Consider the following 23,613-nt stretch of genomic DNA (forward strand, 5'->3'; position numbering starts at 1 on the left):
TCTTTACCCATGGTGGTGTTTAAATGATGATCCTTGCCATGTTAGATAAGCTTGATGATTTGGGATAAATGATCAATTTAATCCTACTTTAAGGTGAGATATCTTAATATGTTATTGACCTTCCTATTTTAACTTTTCTAGTCAATATGTTAATAATGGTTAATAAGTAAGCTCATGATATTTACTGCATTTTTAAAATAATACTTGTTTCAGGTATGAGTTTGTGAAGTACCTTAGGCAGCACATATGTAACACTTTGGGATCTATGATTGAAGAAGAAATGGAAAAATGCACATCTGATCAGAATCAGGGTGAAGAATCTGGCTATGACACCATTGTTCAGCATGTTACTAAAAGAACTCAGGAATCTAAAGAGTGAGTATGCCCACAATAATATTTTAAAATAATGTTTCTTTCAACAGGGCTCCCTGACAGTGCCCCAACCCATTTCCCCTATGGTCTTTTTTTTTTTTTCATTTTTCTTTTATTATTCATATGTGCATACAAGGATTGGTTCATTTCTCCCCACTGCCCCCACCCCCTCCCTTACCTCCCACTCTGCCCCCTCCCTCTCCCCACCCCAATACCCAGCAGAAACTATTTTGCCCTTATTTCTAATCTTGTTGTAGAGAGAGTATAAGCAATAATAGGAAGGAACAAGAGTTTTTGCTGGTTGAGATAAGGATAGCTATACAGGGCATTGACTCACATTGATTTCCTGTGCGTGGGTGTTACCTTCTAGGTTAATTCTTTTTGATCTAACCTTTTCTCTAGTACCTGTTCCCCTTTTCCTATTGGCCTCAGTTGCTTTGAGGTATCTGCTTTAGTTTCTCTGCGTTAAGGGCAACAAATGCTAGCTAGTTTTTTAGGTGTCTTACCTATCCTCATCCCTCCCTTGTGTGCTCTCGCTTTTATCATGTGCTCATAGTCCAATCCCCTTGTTGTGTTTGCCCTTGATCTAATGTCCACATATGAGGGAGAACATATGATTTTTAGTTTTTTGGGCCAGGCTAACCTCACTCAGAATGATGTTCTCCAATTCCATCCATTTACCAGCGAATGATAACATTTCGTTCTTCTTCATGGCTGCATAAAATTCCATTGTGTATAGATACCACATTTTCTTAATCCATACGTCAGTGGTGGGACATCTTGGCTGTTTCCATAACTTGGCTATTGTGAATAGTGCTGCAATAAACATGGATGTGCAGGTGCCTCTGGAGTAACAGTCTTTTGGGTATATCCCCAAGAGTGGTATTGCTGGATCAAATGGTAGATCGATGTCCAGCTTTTTAAGTAGCCTCCAAATTTTTTTCCAGAGTGGTTGTACTAGTCTACATTCCCACCAACAGTGTAAGAGGGTTCCTTTTTCCCCGCATCCTCGCCAACACCTGTTGTTGGTGGTGTTGCTGATGATGGCTATTCTAACAGGGGTGAGGTGGAATCTTAGCGTGGTTTTAATTTGCATTTCCTTTATTGCTAGAGATGGTGAGCATTTTTTCATGTGTTTTCTGGCCATTTGAATTTCTTCTTTTGAGAAAGTTCTGTTTAGTTCACATGCCCATTTCTTTATTGGTTCATTAGTTTTGGGAGAATTTAGTTTTTTAAGTTCCCTGTATATTCTGGTTATCAGTCCTTTGTCTGATGTATAATTGGCAAATATTTTCTCCCACTCTGTGGGTGTTCTCTTCAGTTTAGAGACCATTTCTTTTGATGAACAGAAGCTTTTTAGTTTTATGAGGTCCCATTTATCTATGCTATCTCTTAGTTGCTGTGCTGCTGGGGTTTCATTGAAAGTTCTTACCTATACCTACTAACTCCAGAGTATTTCCTACTCTTTCTTGTATCAATTTAAGAGTTTGGGGTCTGATATTAAGATCCTTGATCCATTTTGAGTTAATCTTGGTATAGGGTGATATACATGGATCTAGTTTCAGTTTTTTGCAGACTGCTAACCAGTTTTCCCAGCAGTTTTTGTTGAAGAGGCTGCTATTTCTCCATCGTATATTTTTAGCTCCTTTGTCAAAGATAAGTTGCTCATAGTTGTGTGGCTTCATATCTGGATCCTCTATTCTGTTCCACTGGTCTTCATGTCTGTTTTTGTGCCAGTAACATGCTGTTTTTATTGTTATTGCTTTGTAATATAGTTTGAAGTCAGGTATTGTGATACCTCCTGCATAGTTCTTTTGACTGAGTATTGCCTTGGCTATTCGTGGCCTCTTGTGTTTCCATATAAATTTAACAGTAGATTTTTCAATCTCTTTAATGAATGTCATTGGAATTTTGATGGGAATTGCATTAAACATGTAGATTACTTTTGGGAGTATCGACATTTTTACTATATTGATTCTACCAATCCATGAGCATGGGAGATCTCTCCACTTTCTATAGTCTTCCTCAATCTCTTTCTTTAGAAGTGTATAGTTTTCCTTGTAGAGGTCTTTCACATCTTTTGTTAGGTTTACACCTAGGTATTTGATTTTTTTTGAGGCTATTGTAAATGGAATTGTTTTCATATATTCTTTTTCAGTTTGTTCATTATTAGTGTATAGAAATGCTAATGATTTTTCTATGTTGATTTTATATCCTGCTACCTTGCTATAGCTCTTGATGATGTCTAGAAGCTTCTGAGTAGATTTTTTTGGGTCTTTAAGGTATAGGATCATGTCGTCTGGAAATAGGGATATTTTGACAGTTTCTTTACCTATTTGTATTCCTTTTATTCCTTCTTCTTGCCTAATTGCTCTGGCTAGGAATTCCAGTACTATGTTGAATAGGAGTGGAGATGGTGGGTATCCTTGTCTGGTTCCTGATTTTAGAGGGAATGGTTTAGTTTTTCTCCATTAAGTATAATGCTGGCTGTAGGTTTGTCATATATAGCTTTTATAATGTTGAGGAACTTTCCTTCCATTCCTAGTTTTCTTAGAGCTTTTATCATGAAATGATGTTGGATCTTATCAAAGGCTTTTTCTGCATCTATTGAGATGATCAAGTGGTTTTTGTCTTTGCTTCTGTTAATGTGGTTTATTACGTTTATTGATTTTCGTATGTTGAACCACCCCTGCATCCCTGGGATGAAGCCTACTTGGTCGTGGTGAATAATCTTTTTGATGTGTTGCTGAATTCGGTTTGCCATTATTTTGTTGAGGATTTTTGCATCAATGTTCATTAAGGAGATTGGCCTATAGTTCTCCTTTTTGGAGGTGTCTTTGCCTGGTTTTGGGATAAGTGTAATAGTGGCTTCATAAAATGTGTTTGGCAGTTTTCCTTCCCTTTCTATTTCATGGAACAGTTTAAGGAGGGTTGGTATCAGTTCTTCTTTAAAGGTCTGATAGAATTCAGCAGAGAATCCATCAGGTCCTGGACTTTTCTTTTTGGGGAGACTCTTGATTGCTGCTTCAATTTCATTTTGTGTTATAGGTCTATTCAGGTGATTAATTTCCTCTTGGTTCCGTTTTGGATGATCATATGTATCTAAAAATCTGTCCATTTCTTTAAGATTTTCAAATTTATTTGAATATAGGTTCTCAAAGTAGTCTCTGATGATTTCCTGGACTTCCATAGTGTTTGTTATTATCTCCCCTTTTGCATTCCTAATTCTACTAATTTGGGTTTTTTTCTCTCCTCATTTTAGTCAGGTTTGCCAGGGGTCTATCGATCTTGTTTATTTTTTCAAAGAACCAACTTTTTGTTTCATTAATTCTTTGTATGGTTTTTTTGGTTTCTATTTCGTTGATTTCAGCTCTTATTTTTATTATTTCTCTCCTTCTATTTGTTTTGGGATTTGCTTGTTCTTGTTTTTCTAGGAGTTTGAGATGTATCATTAGGTCATTGATTTGGGATCTTTCAATCTTTTTAATATATGCACTCATGGCTATAAACTTTCCTCTCAAGACTTCCTTAGCTGTGTCCCATAGGTTCCGGTAGGTTGTGTTTTCATTTTCATTGACTTCCAGGAACTTTTTAATTTCCTCTTTTATTGCATCGATGATCCACTCTTCATTAAGTAATGAGTTATTTAGTTTCCAGCTGTTTGCATGTTTTTTGTCTTTACTTTTGTTGTTGAGTTCTACTTTTACTGCATTGTGGTCAGATAGTATGCACGGTATTATTTCTATTTTCTTATATTTGCTGAGGCTTGTTTTGTGCCCTAGGATATGATCTATTTTGGAGAAGATTCCATGGGCTGCTGAGAAGAATGTATATTGTGTAGAGGTTGGATGAAATATTCTGTAGACATCTACTAGGTCCACTTGATCTATTGCATATTTTAGATCTTGGATTTCTTTATTGAGTTTTTGTTTGGATGACCTATCTATTGATGATAATGGAGTGTTAAAGTCTCCCACAACCACTGTGTTGGCGTTTATATATGCTTTTAGGTCTTTCAGGGTATGTTTGATGAAATTGGGTGCGTTGACATTGGGTGCGTACAGATTGATGATTATTATTTCCTTTTGGTCTATTTCCCCTTTTTTTAGTATGGAATGTCCTTCTTTATCTCGTTTGATCAATGTAGGTTTGAAGTCTACTTTGTCAGAGATAAGTATTGCTACTCCTGCTTGTTTTCGGGGGCCATTGGCTTGGTAAATCTTCTTCCAGCCTTTCATCCTAAGCATATGCTTATTTCTGTCGGTGAGATGAGTCTCCTGTAAGCAACAAATTGTTGGATCTTCTTTTTTAATCCATTTTGTCAAACGGTGTCTTTTGATGGGTGAATTAAGTCCATTAACATTAAGTGATAGTACTGATTGGTATGTGGTGATTCCTGCCATTTAGTTGTCTTAGTTATTTGAAGGTTTGATTGTGTGTACCTAAGTTGATGTTACTCTCTACTGTCTTGCTTTTTCTTATCCTGTGGTTTGGTGCTGCCTGCCTTTTCATGGTTAAGTTGGGTGTCACTTTCTGTGTGCAGGATCCCTTGCAGAATCTTTTGTAATGGTGGCTTTGTGGTCACATATTGTTTTAGTTTCTGCTTATCATGGAAGACTTTTATTGCTCCATCTATTTTGAATGATAGCTTTGCTGGGGTTGAAGTTATTTTCATTCAGTGCCCGGAAGATCTCACCCCACGCTCTTCTTGCTTTTAATGTTTCTGTTGAGAAGTCTGCTGTGATTTTGATGGGTTTACTTTTGTATGTTACTTGTTTTTTCTCTCTTACAGCCTTCAATATTCTTTCCTTAGAGCCTTCAATATTCTTTCCTTAGTTTCTGAACTTGTTGTTTTAATGATATGTCGTGGAGTAGTTCTATTTTGATCTGGTCTGTTTGGTGTCCTGGAGGCCTCTTGTATTTGTATGGGAATATCTTTCTCTAGATTTGGGAAATTTTCCGTTATTATTTTGTTGAATATATTACGCATTCCCTTCGCTTGCACCTCTTCTCCTTCTTCGATGCCCATGATTCTCAAGTTTGGTCTTTTGATGGAGTCAGTGAGTTCTTGCATTTTCTTTTCACAGGTCTTGAGTTGTTTAATTAATAGTTCTTCGGTTTTTCCTTTAATTGCCATTTCATCTTCAAGTTCTGAGATTCTGTCTTCTGTTTGTTCTGTTCTGCTGGATTGGCCTTCCATTTTGTTTTGCAGTTCTCTTTCGTTCTTTTTTCTGAGGTTTTCCATATCCTGGCAGTTTTCTTCTTTATTGTTGTCTATTTTTGTCCTGAGTTCATTTATCCACTTATTCATTGTGTTCTCTCTTTCACTTTGGTGTTTATACAGTGCTTCTATGGTTTCCTTTATTTCTTCTTTTGCTTTTTCAAATTCTCTATTTTTATTGTGTTGGAATTTCTTGAGTGTCTCCTGTACATTTTGGTTGACCCTATCCAGAATCATCTCTATAAAATTCTCATTGAGTACTTGTAGTATGTCTTCTTTTAAATTATTCTTGTGGGCTTCATTGGGTCCTTTGGCATAGTTTATCTTCATTTTGTTGGAGTCTGGATCTGAGTTTCTGTTCTCTTCATTCCCCTCTGGTTCCTGTACTAATTTTTTGCTGTGGGGAAACTGGTTTCACTGTTTTTTCTGTCTTCCCGTCATTGTCCTTGGTGTTGTTACTGTCCCTGTACTGTGTGTAATTAAGTATTTTCTAGCTTGTAATAATAACAATGGTAATATTTAGAATGGAAGAGTGACCTGAGATGGAAAGCAAGAAGTTAAAGAAAAGGGGAAAACAAATATACAGACAAGAGGGAGAAAGCAGAACAAGGTATCAGACAAGAGAGTTTCAAAGGTATAAACAGTGAGTGTTAGTGTACTAATCGACAGTAAGCTGAACAGACATTAGAGAGACAGAGAGAGGATTGAAAATCAAAGATAAAAAAATAAAAAATAAGTAAATGAAAGTAATATCTATATATAAAAATGAATTAAAATAAAATGGAAAATAGAAAATTAAAAAAAAAAAAACCCAAAAAACTTCCAAGTTTATATGCAATGCAGTTTCAGTCTTAATAATTTGGGTGTCCGTCTCAATCTCCAGTCCTGGAGTTGGTGCCTCAGATGTTGTTCTGTAGTTTTCTCATCAAAGGGGATGCATAAAGTAGAACAAAACTATACACTCACACACACACACACACACACACACACACTCACAAAAAAAAAAAAAAAAAGCCCCACCGAATGTTCCCAGTTCAAATGCAATACAGTTTCAGTAAGTTTTTCGGCTTGCAGGTGTAATTCGGTTGTTCTCTCATCAAAGGTAGGGAGAAAAAGAAAAAAAAGCGTCTGGAGACAGTTCTGAGAGTGGTATCTGCAACTGTGGCTTGTGGCCTGCTGCTCTCAGCCTGTAGCTGGCGGCGTTATTTATGCAGATCTCTGGGGTGAGCTAGCACTCACCTGGTCCCACAGGCTTTGTTTGCTCAGAGTTCTCCTGTGCGGGAGCCTCTGCTACAGGCTTTCCCCTTTCCAAGCACTGGCAAAGGTGACACTGCCCGGCGTTGTCAGGCCTGCGTGTTTATTTACAGTTCATGTGGGAGGTGGGTCTTCCCCCCTCTCCTCTGAAGTTTTCCTCCCACTGCCACTTTCAGCAGCTTTCCTGCTCCTGCTTACTGGGCGGTGCTGCTGCTCCTGCCGGCTGCCATGTTTGTTTACAGTTCACGGGGGAAGTGGGTCTTCCCTCCTCTCACAAGCTTTTCCAGTCCTGGTTGCCCCGCTCCCACCAGAGGCTCTCCGGCCTGCCCGGCTTGTTTATTTACAGTCCCGGGAAGGATTCCCTTCCCCCAATCTTCAGCGCTCAGGGCACCCCACCCTCTTTCCAGCGTGTCTTAACTGTTCTTATTGCTTAGTACTCAGTTTCTCTTTTTTTCCTGGGTGGAGGTCAGTCTGTCCAGGGGGCTATGCTGCTCTGGCCCAGGCTTGTCTGTGGGGCTACCGCAGTACCGCAAAGCTCACCTGGTCTGCTGTATGGGCGCCGGCCACTGGCGGCCCTGGGGGCCCTCCTTGTTTCTCCGTTTAACGTGAAGTGGAGATTCTCTGTGCTGGCTGGAGGTGTGGAGGGGTCAAAGTTATGCCTTTTCTCGGTGATTATGCCTGCAAAGTGTGTCTCCAGCGTCTCTCCAAGATTTCACTATAGGAGGCTCGCTTTCTGCTTCCTACCTCTAGCCGCCATCTTGGAATCCAAAAATTCCCCTGTGGTCTTATTTCCCTTATAGCAGCCAGAATGATTCTTTAATGCATTGAGATCATGACCCTCTTCCAATCAGCACTCTCCAAAAGGTTCCCACTTTGCTACAGAATAAAATGAAAGTTCCTTTTTGTAGTTCACAAGCCCCACCATGAGCCTTCTGCTCCCTCTCCTACCTTATTTCATACCATACTTTCTCATTGTTCCAGCCGTCCTTGTCTTGTTCTTTCTTAAACAACCAAATAAGGCTCTCCCCCAGAAATTTACCCCGTTGTTGCTTTTGCTACTTAAAGTGCCCTTTCCCTATCTGTATGACTCACTACACTTTTTTTAGTGTGTGGGAGATCATAGTTCACTGTCTTTTCAGAGGTCTTCCCTTACCTTTTGGCATAAACTAGTATCCTTTTCCCTTTGCTGTTATTTTCTTCCCTTCCTTTATTTTCATTTTAGTGTTTTTTTTTCCTCACTGATTAATAAAGGGTAAACGTGTTTGTTTATTTTCTGCTTAATTTCAATGTCTTCTTACTAGAATGTAGGCACCACAAAGATTTCATCTTTTTCTATTTCTGTAGCCTAATGCACAGAAAATATGTGGTAAAATCCTAGGTCTTACTAGGTATTTGTCGAAGGAATTAATGAGTTTTTTCCCCAATATTATGTTTTATGTTTTGCCAATTTGTTAACAAGATTTTGCCAGTTTTGTGTTACCAATTACTGTGGTTTGGATATGATTTATTCTGCAAGAGTTTTAGAAGCTTTGTCACCAAGTTTCTCGTATGAAGAATGGTGGAACCTTAAAGAAGTGGGGCTTAGTACAAGGTGACTTAGGGACAGTGACCTCAGAAGGGAGTAAGAGAGCTCTTGTGGGATTGTAGTGAGAGGTTGTTCAAAGCTTCTTATCTTGCATGTGATTCCTCTCCCACATACTTCTGCCATTGTGATGCCATCACCATAAGGTCTTTACCAGAGCTGAGCAGAAACTGGCACCATGCTCCCAAGCCTTCAAAATTAAGACACAAACTTCACTTCTTTTCTTTATTAAAGTACATAGCTTTAGGGATAGTTTGTGTTGGAATAACTGTGGCAATAACTTATTTTTTCTTTTATGTTCTCTTATAAGGGAAATAGTCATTACGCATTTAATGAGTAACTAGTATATGTTATATATGCGATCCTATGACTATAAAGATGAATAAGATGCCTTCTATCTTTTAGTAATCTGTACTATAATAGGGAGTTTGATATTATGCTAAAATAGAAACTAGAAATAGAGTTGCAACATGGTATGTTAAGTGCCCTGATATATACAAAGGATTATATGGAAATATAAAAGAATATATTAGTTAGAATATGCATTAAACAGCTATAATAAAGAGACACAAAAATGTAATGACTCAACAAAGCTAACTTTTTTTCTCTCATGTAACAGTTCATAAGTATATGAGAGAAGGGTGGGTAGGTGGATTTGCTCATAAATTTATCCAGGGACCCAGTTTCCTTTCAAAAGTTTTCTTATTTCATCATCCACTAAGGGAAGGATTGATAAATGTTTTCTGTAAAGGGCCATATAAGCATTTTAGGTTTTTCCAAATGTTGTAGTATGGGAAGAATCTTATATAATAAATAAAAGAAAAAATGTGCATGTGTTCTAGTAAAAACTTATTTTCAAAGACAAGTGACAAGTCTGTAGGTCTGTAGGATATTTTTGCAAACTCTGGTATCAGAGATATTTGAATATGTATTTGAACTTCTATTATCTACTGTATTTTAAAGTATTAAGTCTGATTTTCTTTTAAATAATTAAACCTTTTTTTATTACTTTGGAAAGAGCTCTTCCATTTTGTGAGAAGGAATTATATTATTTAAACATGTTGTTACTTGAACAAAATGATAGTATACAGCTATTAGTATACAGCTAGTAAATTCATCAAGTTCAAACCACTAAATTATATGATATAAAAGCCATAGAGGTTATCATTTCTTATTTCTTGATTTGGAGAGAAAACAAAAAATGGAGTCACATCTATCTTTGGATAATATTATAATTCCTAGTAGTTGGTTTCTAGCAGTCTTCTTAAAGTTATCCTAAAAGAAATGCTAAAATACTTTATTAGTCAGATAATGAAAGTATTTTAATGATAAGAGCAGAGTTTTACATGATACTGTTAGGGAATTACTTTGTTTTAAATCTCTGGGTAAGCTATTTAATTGTTCTGTTTTAGTTCACCCATGTGTAAAAATTAACACAATAATAAGTACTACATAAAGATTTTAAATGGCTTAATAAGTGTTTGCCTTCTGCTTTATGAACCATGGATGAAAGATTTTAAATTGTACAGAGTACTATTTTCTTACATTTTTTTGTAGTTCTTCTGAAATTACTTCTGGCTAATGTGGCAAAAATACATCTATTAACAACATTTTCACTGTAATAACTAGAAAGTATTTTCCTAATTAAATGCATTGATATTTATTTTCTAAATAGATGTTTGCATAGGGAAGAACTCATTTGTGGAATCTGTCATATATTACTCACATAATGAGTGGAAGCACTTAGTATGTAGATACTCATTATTAACTGATAAGGGTTTTACTTGGAACTTTTTATTTCTATTCTTTCTTTTTTAATACTTCTTGGAGCATTAACAGAATCTACTTAATGGTACCTATATTCTATCCTGTATTTTTTCCCTCATTTTGTCAAAACTGTAGTGGCTATTGAGTTCTAGTTCATTTAACTCTTGATATTGATAGTATGGGGCTCTACTTAAGAAAAATAATTTAAAAATGATTACTCTTATTTCTTGGTTGTTTTTACAGAAGAATTGATGTTGGTCTTTTCAAAAAAAGTCTGCTGGAAACATTTATGTCCCAATTGAAATTACAGATTTCCTGTGAATTTTAATTGCCTTTATTCTTATCCTGTGTATCATGGAGATTGACTTTTATGCTCCCTCATTGAATCACCAAATTGCCAGTTTGAAAGGGACAGGGACTTTATAATTCTCACATGGCATATCTAACTACAGAGAACTCTGGGGAGTGTAGTTTAGCTCCAGTTCAATTACTGTGGACGTAGAGAACAGCTTTTGGTGGATAGCTATTGATGGTTACCACGGCACTGTTATGTTTCCCTGTTTCTTTCTGCTTGGAATCTTTAGAAGAAGATGCCAGGTCTCTTGGCAAAGTTATTTTATACATGTATAATTTGCAAATAACTTTAATGAGAGTTTCATGATTCCTTCTTGTTTTTATATCCCTTTACTTGAAACCGAGATCTTCTCTGAACTCTTTCTCTCCTCCATTGCAGTTCTTTTCTTTATATCTCCTCCCTTATATTGTTCCTAATCTATTCCTATCTACTTTCAATATTTTTGTGTTTTCTCATGATTTCTAGTACTTTAAAATATATACATAGAAATGTAAAATATATGTTTATCTGTTACAGATATATTGCAATATATCTGTAACACAGGTTTAAATTAAACACATGTTTAAATTATACATAGAAATTAAATATATATTACTGATTTATATAATATATAATATAAAGTACATATACTATATTATATACCACATATAATATAAAATCTTATAGTATATTATAATATACAATATACTTATATAGTATATTATCAAATATATAATACATATGTTATGTATAATATATAATTGTCACCTTTCTTTTACTGTAACAAATACCTGATATAATTAATTTATAAAGAGCAAAGGTTTATTTTGACTCACAGTTTTGGAGGTTTCAGTCTATGGTTGATTGGTGCTGTTGGTTTGGGACCGTGGTAAGCAGCATATCATGGCAGGAATACATGGTGAAAAAGCCCATTCATCCCATGGCAGGAAATGAAAAAGAGAGAGCAAGAGACCAGCGTGTCACTGTCTCCTTTGCAGGCAATGCTTCCCATGACCTACTACCTCCCTAGCTAGGCCTCATCTCTTAAATGTTCCACTACCTCCCAATAGCACCATGGGCTGATGTCCAATCTTTTAACACATGGACCTTTGAGAGACATTCCAAATAGAAATTACAGCAAAATATAGCATATAATTTCTATATAAAAATCTCAGTCTACTGTTTATATCCAAATCCCCCAGTGGTGTTATGCTTTTGTGAGAGGTAGTACCTTTCCTTCCCTTGATTTATGTAGTGACATGACCCACTAGTCATAAATATAGAGAAAGAGGGATTTCTGTTCTGATTTTCCTAATGTAATCTCATTATTATAATGATAACAAATATATGTTCAGTGCTTTATATTTACAAAGCCTTCTCAGATATTCTCATTTATTTGTTACTGTAGCCATGTGAAGTAGGTGTGTCTCATTTTATAGTTGAGGAAATTGAGACTATTTATGTTGATAGAACTGGTAGGCAAAGTAGTTAGGATTCTAATCCAGGATTACTAATTCTAAATTTAGCACTTTATTTCCTGTTTATTTAAATCTTTATTTATTTTTTTTTAAATACAGAAATGTCAGTGGTCTAGGCACATATTTCTCATTTGTAAAGGGTTAGACTTTTTGGTTCTTTCTAGATCTATTCTATTTCTAGGGCTTTGGGGGGGTCTCAGTCTAACAGCATGAATACTTGAGTCTGTACTTTTTAAAAAGTGGAGAAATTTATTATGTTATTTTTTGAAATTTTTAGAACTTTAGAGCTAAATGTGGTCTCAGAAGTTTTCCACTTCTAACTGTTACTGACTTAAGGAATCTCCTTCCTAACATACCTGATAATAGGTTCTCTAGCTTCTGTTTGAAAGGACCCAATGTCAGTTTAGCTCTTATTTAGGTTCTGAATGCATAGCAGGTCTCAGTTGTGGCTGTGGGTGCCCATAGATATAAATTGTAGATCGAAGAGGAGAGGAAAAAATAAAGGAAGGGATGATAGAGAAACAGAGGTAAGACAAGAGATAAAGGTGAAGTGTAAAAGAGGCTGGGTTTTGGTGGTATGATGTTATGTTGTTAACATTTGATCTTGCTGCTGGTAATTAGAATACATGCCATCAGAACATCTTGCTTTAGAGTCAGTTGATTTTGTTGCCTTAGTTCAAAAACAATTAATTTTTAGATGAAAAATCCCTATTAATTTTCATTCTTGTCTTACGAATTCTGTTATACCATTTTTTGTTTATGAAACAGTAACTTAGATTTTTCTCTTTAACATTGTGTCCTTTAAAAGACTTTCTTTTTTTTATAGAAAAAAACCAGGTAATCTAACTTAGTTGACTTTTAATTTCTGCTGATAGTCTTTCTCTTGTTAAGGCTACTTTGACTTTAAAGGTATAAAGAAATGATGCATTCCTTGAAGAACATTATGATGGTAGTGGTGGAGTCTATGATTAATAAATTTGAAGAAGATGAGATACGAAGTCAGGAGAGGCAGAGAAAAATTCAAAAGGAGAAAAGCAATAGTTACTGCACAGATAACTGCTCTGATAGTGATTCGCCAGTCAATCAGGTGAGTTGTTTTGTTCTGCATTTATGTTGTGAAATGGTATTTAATAGTCTCTTGCTTCAATAAATTCTTTACTAGCCAGATTTTCCCTACTTTCTAACTTAAAGATTCTGGAAAACAAAACCCAGTAAATAACCTCCTGTTAAAGATTTGGTTCATGAAATATCATCTTATAGAATTATTTGTAAAATAAATAATTATACCTGAAGTTTTATATAATATGTATATATACATATATAAACATTTATATAAACATATATTGTTGTTGTGGTTGCTGTCTTAGGGTTTCAACTCAGGGCCTCAGGCTTATAAGCAGGCACTCTACCACTGAGTTACTCTGTTAGCCTTTTTTTGGGTTGGATATTTTTTGAGATAGGGTCTTGCTTTCATTTTCCCCAGGCTGGCCTTGAACCATGATCCTCCTGATCTCTGCCTCCTGAGTAGCTAGGATTAAAGGTGTGAGCCACTGATACCTAGCCTATGTGGTAATTCTTAATGAGGTAAAAAACTGATGTATTTTTGGACTGTATTTTTAAATAACAAGGGTTGAAACAAATCTTAAGCTTTAGTTAAAAAATAGCTTATTTCAAGTAATACTTTTTAAGCATTAAATTATAGATAAGATGTGGAGATAAAACATTTATACATTCTCCAGAGATGAAGGTCATTATGAATTGTCAGTTTAAAATATTATGTAGTTTTTAAAAATGTCAAAATACTTGAAGTCAGCTAAGCATGGTGTTGCATACCTGTAATACCAGCACTGAGGATGCTGAGGCAGAAGGATTGTGAGTTCTAGGGCTAGCCTGAGCTGTTAGTGAGAACCTGTCTTAAAAAAAACAAACAAACGAAAAAGACTTTCTCTAATTAGAATATAGTAAACCCTGTCATTTGGTTATAGCAGATTGAGAGGAATGATAGGCTTATGGCTAGAGTATCCCTAATAGAGGACAAGGCAAACTAGCTAGACTAGAGCCTATACTTGTGTCAGGAACCTATACACAGAGACTTTCAGTCCAAAAAGTTCTGTTTTTCTGAGGGTATAGAGTTCTTCTCTGGCATGTCTGAGGCCCTGGCTTTGATCCCTAACACTACAAACAAAAACAAATGCGCCAGTGTGACCTTAGTGTGAGTCCTACCTGATATTTTTAGTGAAATGACACCTAATTAGCTAGTTGTCATGTATATGAGGACATATTTATAAAAGATTCTATCCTAAATTATTTCAGAAAATGATTTCAGAAGTTTAGATGAAACATGGAAAAAGCATGCACACTGGCCACAGTTGGGACCATGGTTAATGAAAAACTGGATTTAGGAGAACTTAAAGCAGAACTTAAGGGTGGCTGTGCCTAGCCGCTGTTTAGCATCATTTGGCTGGAGAGAGTGTGCTGAGTTGTGAACGTCACAAGTCAGCTTGATGATGTGATGTGACAGACTATGAATTTTCTTTACGTGGTGGCTCATAATTATGTTTTGTTGATGACTTTGGAAGAAGGTGGGGTATGAAAATTTTAGTTTAATGTGATTGGGTGGTTGGCTTAAAAGGTTTACTGAGCTGCTTCAGATCAAGGACTCTCTGGAATTAAAAGAGAAAACTTAACATTAGGACTCAGGGAATCAAAAGATTATACCCGGTTTACTTATTTAATGAATACACTGAAACACAACAGAAGAAAAAATGGAGCATCACTAAATTGTTGTAGGAAGGTAAAGTATTCAGATCTAACTGAGCTTGAGTAGCTAGGGAGCTTATCAGTTGGTCATTCACAAATATTATTTCTAGCCATTAGAACTATAGAGTTTTCAAGCTTTGGTAAAAATGGGGTCATAATTTTGAAAGATATCCTTTTTTAGTTTGATTCTTGAGAAGAAATTGTGTTTTGAGTTTCTCTGCTTCCTTTGGGATGTCCATACGCTGTTTCTGAATCTTCAAGTATCTGCTCTGTGAGTATGACTGTATTTCAGAAGGGCTAATTGGGTTGAAAGTGAAATTTGTCTGCCAAGAAGATATTGAATCCCTGGACTTTTGGAAAGAAATGTATGAATGTTAGAACATCCTGGAAAGTTCTTTCAGAGTTGGCAATCTCTAGGAGATTTCATTATTATTTAAGAAATTGCAGCCTGATTGTAAATGGTTTTTTGATTCATTATTGAAAAACTGGAGACTATTTGTTTAAGTTTAAGGATATTGAAGAATAAAGGGGATATAGTGGTTTTTATACTAGTTGTGAGGAGAGTAATGAAAGTTTTTGGTATTGTGACTAAATTTGGAAAAAAAAAGTCTGTAAAAACATGTTGAAAAGATAGTAGTGTTAATACTAGCTGTCTGTTGTGATTACTGTCATATACTGGTCTCTGTGCTTGGATTTAGCATAATTATGGGAGTCACTAGTCCACTTTACAGAATAAAGTGAGACTTTAATAATCATGAAGTTGTCCAAACTTGAATTTCTAGTTAGGGATGGACTTTGAACCTTGTTCTTTCCCATACCATCTGCAGACTGTTCAAGTCCAAGTTCTAGTTTTACCACTTACTAGTTACATGACTTTGCTCAGATGCTTTAACTTCTCTGTGCTGGAGTGTTTCTCAATTGTAACATGGCAGTGGTAATGCCACTCACCTCGTAGAGCTGTTGAACAGAATAACTAAGTTAATGTGTGTCGTGGTCTTACAACAGTGCTGGGCTTACAGCTGCTGCTCTCCACATGTTGGCTTTCATTGTTGGTATCTCTGAAAGCGATGCCAGTCCGAGACACACAAAAAAAGATAATTTCTCAGGTGTGGTCTGTATGGTTTCTAACTGAGCTTCACTAGGTCATTTTTCTAGTGGTGGGAAATTAGAAGATTACCTTCAATATACATTAATCTTTCAAAATTCATTTCCTTTCTTTTTGCCGTTTTTCTGCCATCTTCTTCTCCCCTTAGTATTTAGTGTAGTACAGCACAAGTATTATGTTGTGTTTATAGTGCACAAGCTATTTTGTTACATTCCCAAGGAAGCCCACCTCAGGATGTATACTTTATATGGAGAAGGTGAGCTCACGACAATTGTCATGGATTTTTCTTGCATGATGGGAACCTTTTCAAGGCATTTCCTGGTTCATTGCTTTCTATGCATCCTCTTGTTGGAACCCACCCTTTGGAACTTCTTGTGGGCAGAGTAATGATCCACTCAAAGATGTCCATGTCCTTGAGTCACAAACTAAGGGAAGAACATGCACGGGAGAAATAGGGAAAGAAAAGAAAACCTAAAACTTGAATGTGGTTGATGTGTTCCCTGTTGAGGAGCAAATAAAGTAATCTTAAATTGGCAGAGGGCACTATGGGAAGAGGACCAGGAATTAGTGAAAAGGTCTGGTAGAAACTAACCAATGTGGGTTGCAATTTACAAGTACATGGAAGCAATGCTAGGAATCTCCCTGTATAGCTATCTTTATCTCAAACTAGCAAAAACACTATGTCTTTCTTATCTCTTAAGTTTTCTCTTCAACAAAATCAGAGAACAAAGAGCAGAACAGGTGGAAGTGGGGTGGGGCCGGGGAGGTGGCACAAACAATGTATATACATGTAAGCAAATATAAAAATGATAAAAGGAGAAAAAAAAAAAGATGTCCTTGTCCTAATCCCAGATCAGGTACCTGTGAACATGGTACATTAACATGGCAAATGGGATTTCGCTGATGTGATTAAGTTAAGGATATTTGGGCAGGGAGAATATCTTGGATTCTCCAGGTAAGCTCAGTGTAGTCACAAAGATCTACATAAGAGAGACTCTGGAAGTTGGCTATGAGCCAAGGAATTCATGCAGACTCTAGAAGATGAAAAAGGCAAGGAAATAGATTCTTCTCTTTCTGGGAACAGCTCAGACTTCATCTTGTTGCTAGACTTTGAATTCTTCCAGTAAAAATTTTCTTGAGTAGCATTTTTCCTGTATTGGGTGCATGGCCTTCCCCTATCCTTCAGAGTATGTGCTGTCAATGACCCTAATTTATTCTTTTGCTATTACTCCTCAAATGTTAGTAATATCTCGAGCTCAATCCATTTTCTGGCCTCTCTTAAAATCGTCAGCACTATGCAGCGCTGTTTTTGGGGGAGGATTTCATACTGTTTCTGAGGGATTGATAGACCTTCATCTCTTTTTTCAGCAATATCAGCTGTAACAATAGGTACGCTTAAGAAGTTTCCTCATCTCTGGCTATCCCAAATGGAGAAAATTTCATTTTCTCTTATTTTATTGTAAGCAGAAATAATGGGAGCCTAAAATCTTAAAACTGTTGAAGTGAAATGGAAAGGACAGCTGAGATTTTAAAAGAACACCATAGTGCTGTTACTCTGCTGCCTAGAGTTAGGTCTGAGACAGGTGGATTGCTTTGGAAAAGAATTGGTTAGGAGCAGGTGTAAGCTTATTTTTGCTTGTTTGTTTTAATAGTAATCCCTTGAGGAGACATTTGACACCAGAAAACTAATTTCTTTGATTAGTAGTGCTAATATTCTTTTTAGCAAATACTTAAAAGTTTCTTCATATTTTGAAATATTAATGGATTTTGTAATTTCTCAAAGTAGCTCTTCTAAAGAAAAGTACAAAAGTTCAGTTTTGGGGTCAAAATATAATTAAAACATCTAAGAAATTTCATGCTAAATTATCAGTTGAAAATGCTTTTAAAGCCTTATGGTTTTTGGTACTGGGGATTGGACTCTCAGGGCCTGGAACTTGCTAGGCAAGTGCTATGCCACTTGAGTGTTGCCCCTAGTTCCTGTGCTTTCAGTTTTTCAGGTGGGTTCTCTTGCTAACTTTTCTTGGCTGGCCTCGAACTTCAGTCCTCCTGCTTCTACCTCCTGAGTAGCTGTGACCATAGGCATGTACCACCACACCTTCCCCCCTTCCTTTTTTTTTTTTAAAATACAGGCTCTATCTATATAGCTGAGGCTGGCCTTGAACTTGCTAAGTAGCCCAAGTTGACCTCAAATTTGACAATCTTCTTGCCTCAGTACTCTCAGTGCTGGTATTATAGACCTGCATGACCATGCCCAGATAAAAACCTTAGGTTTTTTGTTTGAAAGAATAGCTTTTTGATGTATTTAAAGTTTAATGAAGGGTGGCTATGTAATTTTTTAAAGTTTCAGATGTACTAAAAGTTGAAAAAGCCATTCTATGTGAAGGTAGTGTACTCTTAATTCAGAAGTAATATCTCGTTATGCCATCAGTGAACTTGAACTTTGGTTTCTTAATCTTTTTGTGCCTCAGTTCTCTTATGTATATATAGAGATAGAGCCTATGCAATAGAAGGGTCGCTATGCAAATTTTATGATTTATGTATGTAAAACATTTTGAATAATGCCTGACACATACTAAGCACTTATATAAGTGCTGTCATTGATACTGAGTGGTCTTTTCTTTTTCTTTTTTGACAGTGTTGGGATTTGAACACAGGTCCTTATACTTGCTAGGCAGGCAGTTTACCATTTGAACCACTGTACCAGCCTTGTTTTGTGTTGGGTATTTTCAAGATAGGGTCTTGCAAACTATTTGCTTGGGCTGGCTTTGAAACTTGATCTTCCTGATCTCTGCGTTCTAAGTAGCTGGGATTATAGGCATGAGCCACCAATGCCTGGGGGTTGTCTTTTGTTAAGTATTGGTAGGAAGTAAATCATTGTGCAGTGAGAAATATTAAAATCCTTAGTTACCATTTCTCCATTTTATTTCCAACAGAAATATTGGTTTGTTTTTATTTTTTGGGGACAGGGTTTTGCTATGTAGCCAAGTTTGAGCTGGCCTCAAACTCTGTTTCCTCCTGCCTTTGCCTCCTAAATGCTGGGATTAAAGGCATGTAACAGCAGATACAGCAGGAGTATTGTTTGGACAGCAGTAATAGCTGTCTTGATTTGACTGGTTGTATGTTTTATAGCTTATATAGTTTACAGACCAAATGTTGAAAATAGCTATTTCTAAAGTAAATTAATTTCAAGTGATTTGATTTTTAAGTTTAAAGTATAGTAACTGAATAATGTTAATATTTTTCAGTATATAGTATAACAATTATGAGTATAGTATAACTCATAATTGAGTATGATGTCTCTATGAAAAAAAAAAACAGAATGTGTCTTCTATTTGTAGTCTTTAACTTGCACCTTACAGAAATGTATCCTAATCTTATTTTAGTGTGTAAAAACCTTTTATTCAGATCCTTATGATCATGTAAAAGAACCAAATGCATCCTAGACTATTAACCTATTCTATTTCATTCTTTCTTCCAATTATAGTGTTCTCATAAATTGTTCAGTTAATAGTTTAACACATATAAATATGCTTTTGAAAATTCATTTTGGAAGTTCCACCTATAATGATATCATCACTTTTGTTACCACCAACTAATCTATGAGTTTCTATACAAATCAAGCTTCAGGAGTTCTCAATCTAAGAAATATTTAGAGTAACTGAGAATTTAACAAAGATATACTAAAGTGGACATATTACATGCTCTAATTAAATGTTAGTTGCAATGGCAATTTGCATCTATCAACTGATAAACTAATAAAAAAGAGCCCTTAGCATAAGGTACCATTCAGGGATTAGATTAATTCTGTTTTTTTTTTTTTTTCTTGGCAGTACTGAAGTTTTGAACTTGGGACCTTGTGCTTGCTAGGCATGGCTCTCATTTGAGCCATGGCACGCCCTCAGCTCTTTTTGCATTTTAGTTATTTTTCAAATAGGGACTTGCATTTATGCCTGGGACTGGGTGAGAGGCATGCTACCAAACCCAGCTTTTTAAAATTGGTTGAGATGGGATATTGTGCACTTTGCCCAGGCTGGCCTTATGCTCTGCCTCTGAAGTGGCTAGGATTGCAGGTGTGAGCTACTGTACCTGGCTCATTCTGATTTCTTTTCTTTTTTCTTTGTTGGTGGGACTGGGGTTTGAATTCAGGGCTTCACACTTGCAAATTGGGCTCTCTGCCACTGGATCCATACTTTCAGTCCATTTTGCTTTGGTTATTTTGGAGATGAAGTCTTGAGAACAATTTTCCTTGGCTGACCTTGAACCTTGATCCTCCTGATCTCGGCCTCTCAAGTAACTAGGATTATAGCTGTGAGCTACTGGTGCCTAACTCATTCTGATTTCTTGTGTAATAAAAAGTGCTTAAAAACATTTTAAAAGAGAAGTTTGCACTGTGCTTAAGGTAATTAAAGGAGTCTTCTAGGGTGAAAATTAAATTGAGGATATTCCAAGTAAAATAAGTATTGAAGGGTATACTTTTTCTTTTCTTTTTCCTTGTTTTTGTAATACTGCCAATTGAACCCACTGAGCTTCACCTCCAGCTCAAAGTTATATTTTTCTAATATGCATTACAAACTGAGAGGAAAGGCAAACATAGCCGTATTCAGGGACATTAGCTTTTTGTACACTCATTTAATAGATAGGCATTCAACAGCTACCATGTGTGATATCGTATTTAACCCACTTCAAAAAATGTGAGTATTAATTGCATGCTTTATTTACTCAAGGAGCTTAAGATAGTAAAGAGAGGGGGCAAGGTAGGACAGGGAGGGTCCCTACAGGGTAGGCACTGCATGGAGGTGGGGTTTAAACCCCAGGTCCTAAGAGCAGAATCTCAAAGTCTCATGAACCAGAGCAGAACAGGAGATAATGTGCAGGGGCCTACTGACTTGGTGGATTTAGCAACGCCCCAGCCTCCCTCTGCCAACATCTACAGCAGGGAACAACATTTGGCAAAGCACTTCAGAGTGGACAGGTACTACTGACCCTAATACTCAAGTGGCCCAGCTACCAGGCTCAGCCTCATGGAGTATGATGTACACGTGTGGTTCCCAGTGCACAGGGCTGCATACCTTTGTCTGGAATTTTTGGCAACAAGGATGACTACAACAATTATTAAAGTGCCAAAGGGAAAAAAATTTGCTCTCCAAGATCTCCACTACAACCAGCATTTAGAAGTGATGTGGTCACAAAAGCACAGCTCCTTTCAGTACGGACATCTCTGTACCCAATCCCTGGGGATACAGGTGCTTCTACCACAGCCTGGAGTCTAATCCTGACTTCTGGTCAGATACTGAGAAGTCTAGGGGGCTCCCCTCAGCCATAAAAGTCTTTCAGAGACTTTCCATCTCTGCACTGGTACCTGGGTACCAAGAGGGAGGCAGCATGTCGGACTGAGGGTGAATGAAGCTCAAGATGGTTCTGAATCTGTTGGGAGAGAAGGAGTCTGTGCCTGAGGCTTCTACAGGTCCCCTGGGGTAAGATCCTAGTAGGTACTTTCTGATCTCTGAATACACCATCTCCCCAAACCTGCTGGAGAGTCCTCAGTGGTGCTGCAGAAGAGAATTTCTTGCAGACTTTTCTTTTTGGGAGGGAACCCAGGGTCTTATGCATGCAAGGCAAGCACTATACCACTGACTACATGTGCAGGCTGGGAGAGCATTTCTGGGGGGTTCGTTTAGCAGTTGGTGTCCGTGGGCTGTAAGGGGCTCTGTCCACCTTTATCAACACCTAGGATTAAAGGAGGTTTTGTGCTGTATCTTGGTTTCAATATTCATTTCCTTGGTGTTTGGCAGGTTAATCATATTCATATGTTATACATTAGAAGTCCTCAATCATTTTCATTAATTTGAATTTATTCCACTATGACAGTTAAAGTTCCTCATTTTCCTATTTTAAAAAAAGAGATAGTAAAGAAGGATGGGTGCATGAATAAAGTAAGGTAGAAATAATGTGTCATAGGAGTTCCAAAGAGGAGCCTTTAAAATTAAGGGTATGAAAGCTGTAGAGACAGGTATCTCAGAATAGGAATGGTCAAAAACTCTGAATCTACAAAGAATGTGGTATATATTAGAACCTATTGATAAATGTGAAGGGTGAGAGCAAAGTTGGTTTTTTTTTTTTTCCATACTGTGCTTTGAACTCAGGACCTCACACTTGCTAGGCAGATACCAAAAAGAATGTTTGAGGGGAACAGATTGGAGTTATAGATTAGAGCCAGATTCTAGAATAAGGGCAAGAATTATACTTTAATCATTGTTTGTAGATTCTAGCTATAAAACCATAGTACCTGATGCATAGTAAGTGCTGAGTAAGTATTTGAGATGTAATTCATTCAGAGCCTTAATTGGATGATGGAAAATCATTTTAAGTTTTTGATCAGAGAAGTGTACTTCAGGAGGAATTTCATGTCAGTTGTGTGAATAAGGGCATGGAAAGTGGAGAAAGTGGCAGTAGGGAGGCAGGTTAGAAGGCTATCATTGTGGTTAAAGAAAGAAGTAAAGAAGGTCCAAACAGAGAAGGTTTGGTTGTAGTAAATAGAAAGGACTAATGTGAAAATTATTATAGAAGTGGAACCATTAAACTTGTTTGATAGTGTTGAAAAGGTATTGCAAATAGGAGTAAAGTCAAAGGTCAAGCTGTGGTTTCAAGGTAAGGTGACTGGAGGATGATGGCATCATGAACTATGCCTGGGATTTGAGTGTAGAGTTAGGTGAACTGAGAATTTTTAGATCTGATGTCACTGGTATGATAAATAGTTGAAAATGTCAGATTGACTTGATAGAGAAGTTGGTTTTAGAGATAATGTAAGTGCAAGTCCTCTGTGCAGAAGTGTTACTATAGCCATCAAGTAGGTGAAAGTTTAGGTAACATTTCCCACATCAGTAGAGACAGAATGATGGATCAGAAAAGAAGACACTAGAAATATTTTTGTTTGTTTTGTAGAGGTGTTGTTTTTGTTGTTGTTCTTCTTCTTCTCCCTTCCCCTTCCTCCTCCTCCTCTTCTTTCTTTCTTTCTTCCTTTCCTCTTTCTTTCTTTTTCTTTTCTTTCTTTCTTCTCTTCTTCTTCTTCAAGGCAGGGTCTCCCTAAATAATTAGCATGACAACTGCTATCGGGTGCTTGTATTTATTCTGTAGGTCGCATTCACAATTTTTCACGTTTAAATTGCAATACAATGAAAATTCAAAATTAGAGCTCTAATATATAGTCCTTTTAGTTTTTAAAAAATCATGTATATAGACTTTAGTAGCTAAACTGTACACTTTTAGAAAGGAGTAAAACTTGGAATATTTTAAAGATTTTTAAAGAAAATTTATGGGGCTGGCAGAGTGGCTCAAGTGGTAGAATACCTGCCTACTTGCCTAGTCAGCATGGTGTGAAGACTGGCTGTAGAGTAATTTTTGTATGGAACAACTAGATATCTGAGTACTGGGGATATTATCGTGAAAAAGACCAAATTCCAGAGCTAACTGTAGCTAGGAAAAAGTACCTGTGAACTCCCCATTGTCTTTCCCTCCTCACATACTGTCAACATCAGTAATGTAGGGTATGAAAACAGTAGGACAGTAGGGTAGGCATTGGGGGGTGTAGAGATATTTGGTGTGATCAGGGAATACTTCTTTGAGATGGTTTTTGAGCTGAACTCTTTTAAGTGGTGAGAGGGTAGCCAAGCAAAGCTCTGCAGAAAGAGTATTGTTAAATGGGGAATGGTAATAGCAGAGGTGCTGGCTTCTAGCAATGGA

General features: G+C 36.7%; 1 protein-coding gene across 6 annotated transcripts in view; it reads left to right on the top strand.

Moving 5' to 3' along the window:
• The window catches only part of Tbc1d32 (TBC1 domain family member 32), a 239,191-nt gene that overhangs the window by 12,928 nt on the left and 202,650 nt on the right, over positions 1 to 23,613 (top strand). For 4 of the 6 annotated variants that reach the window (XM_074075464.1, XM_074075472.1, XM_074075457.1 and 1 more), the window contains exons 2-3: positions 214 to 375; positions 12,918 to 13,095. In XM_074075464.1, the coding sequence (XP_073931565.1) occupies positions 214 to 375; positions 12,918 to 13,095 (340 nt within the window). Of the gene's footprint in view, positions 1 to 213; positions 376 to 12,899; positions 13,096 to 23,613 lie in introns of those variants that run through there. The other 2 variants (XM_074075478.1, XM_074075485.1) reach the window with 2 other exon arrangements.

The sequence above is a fragment of the Castor canadensis genome, chromosome 1, assembly GCF_047511655.1.
Source record: "Castor canadensis chromosome 1, mCasCan1.hap1v2, whole genome shotgun sequence".
Taxonomy (NCBI): domain Eukaryota; kingdom Metazoa; phylum Chordata; class Mammalia; order Rodentia; family Castoridae; genus Castor; species Castor canadensis.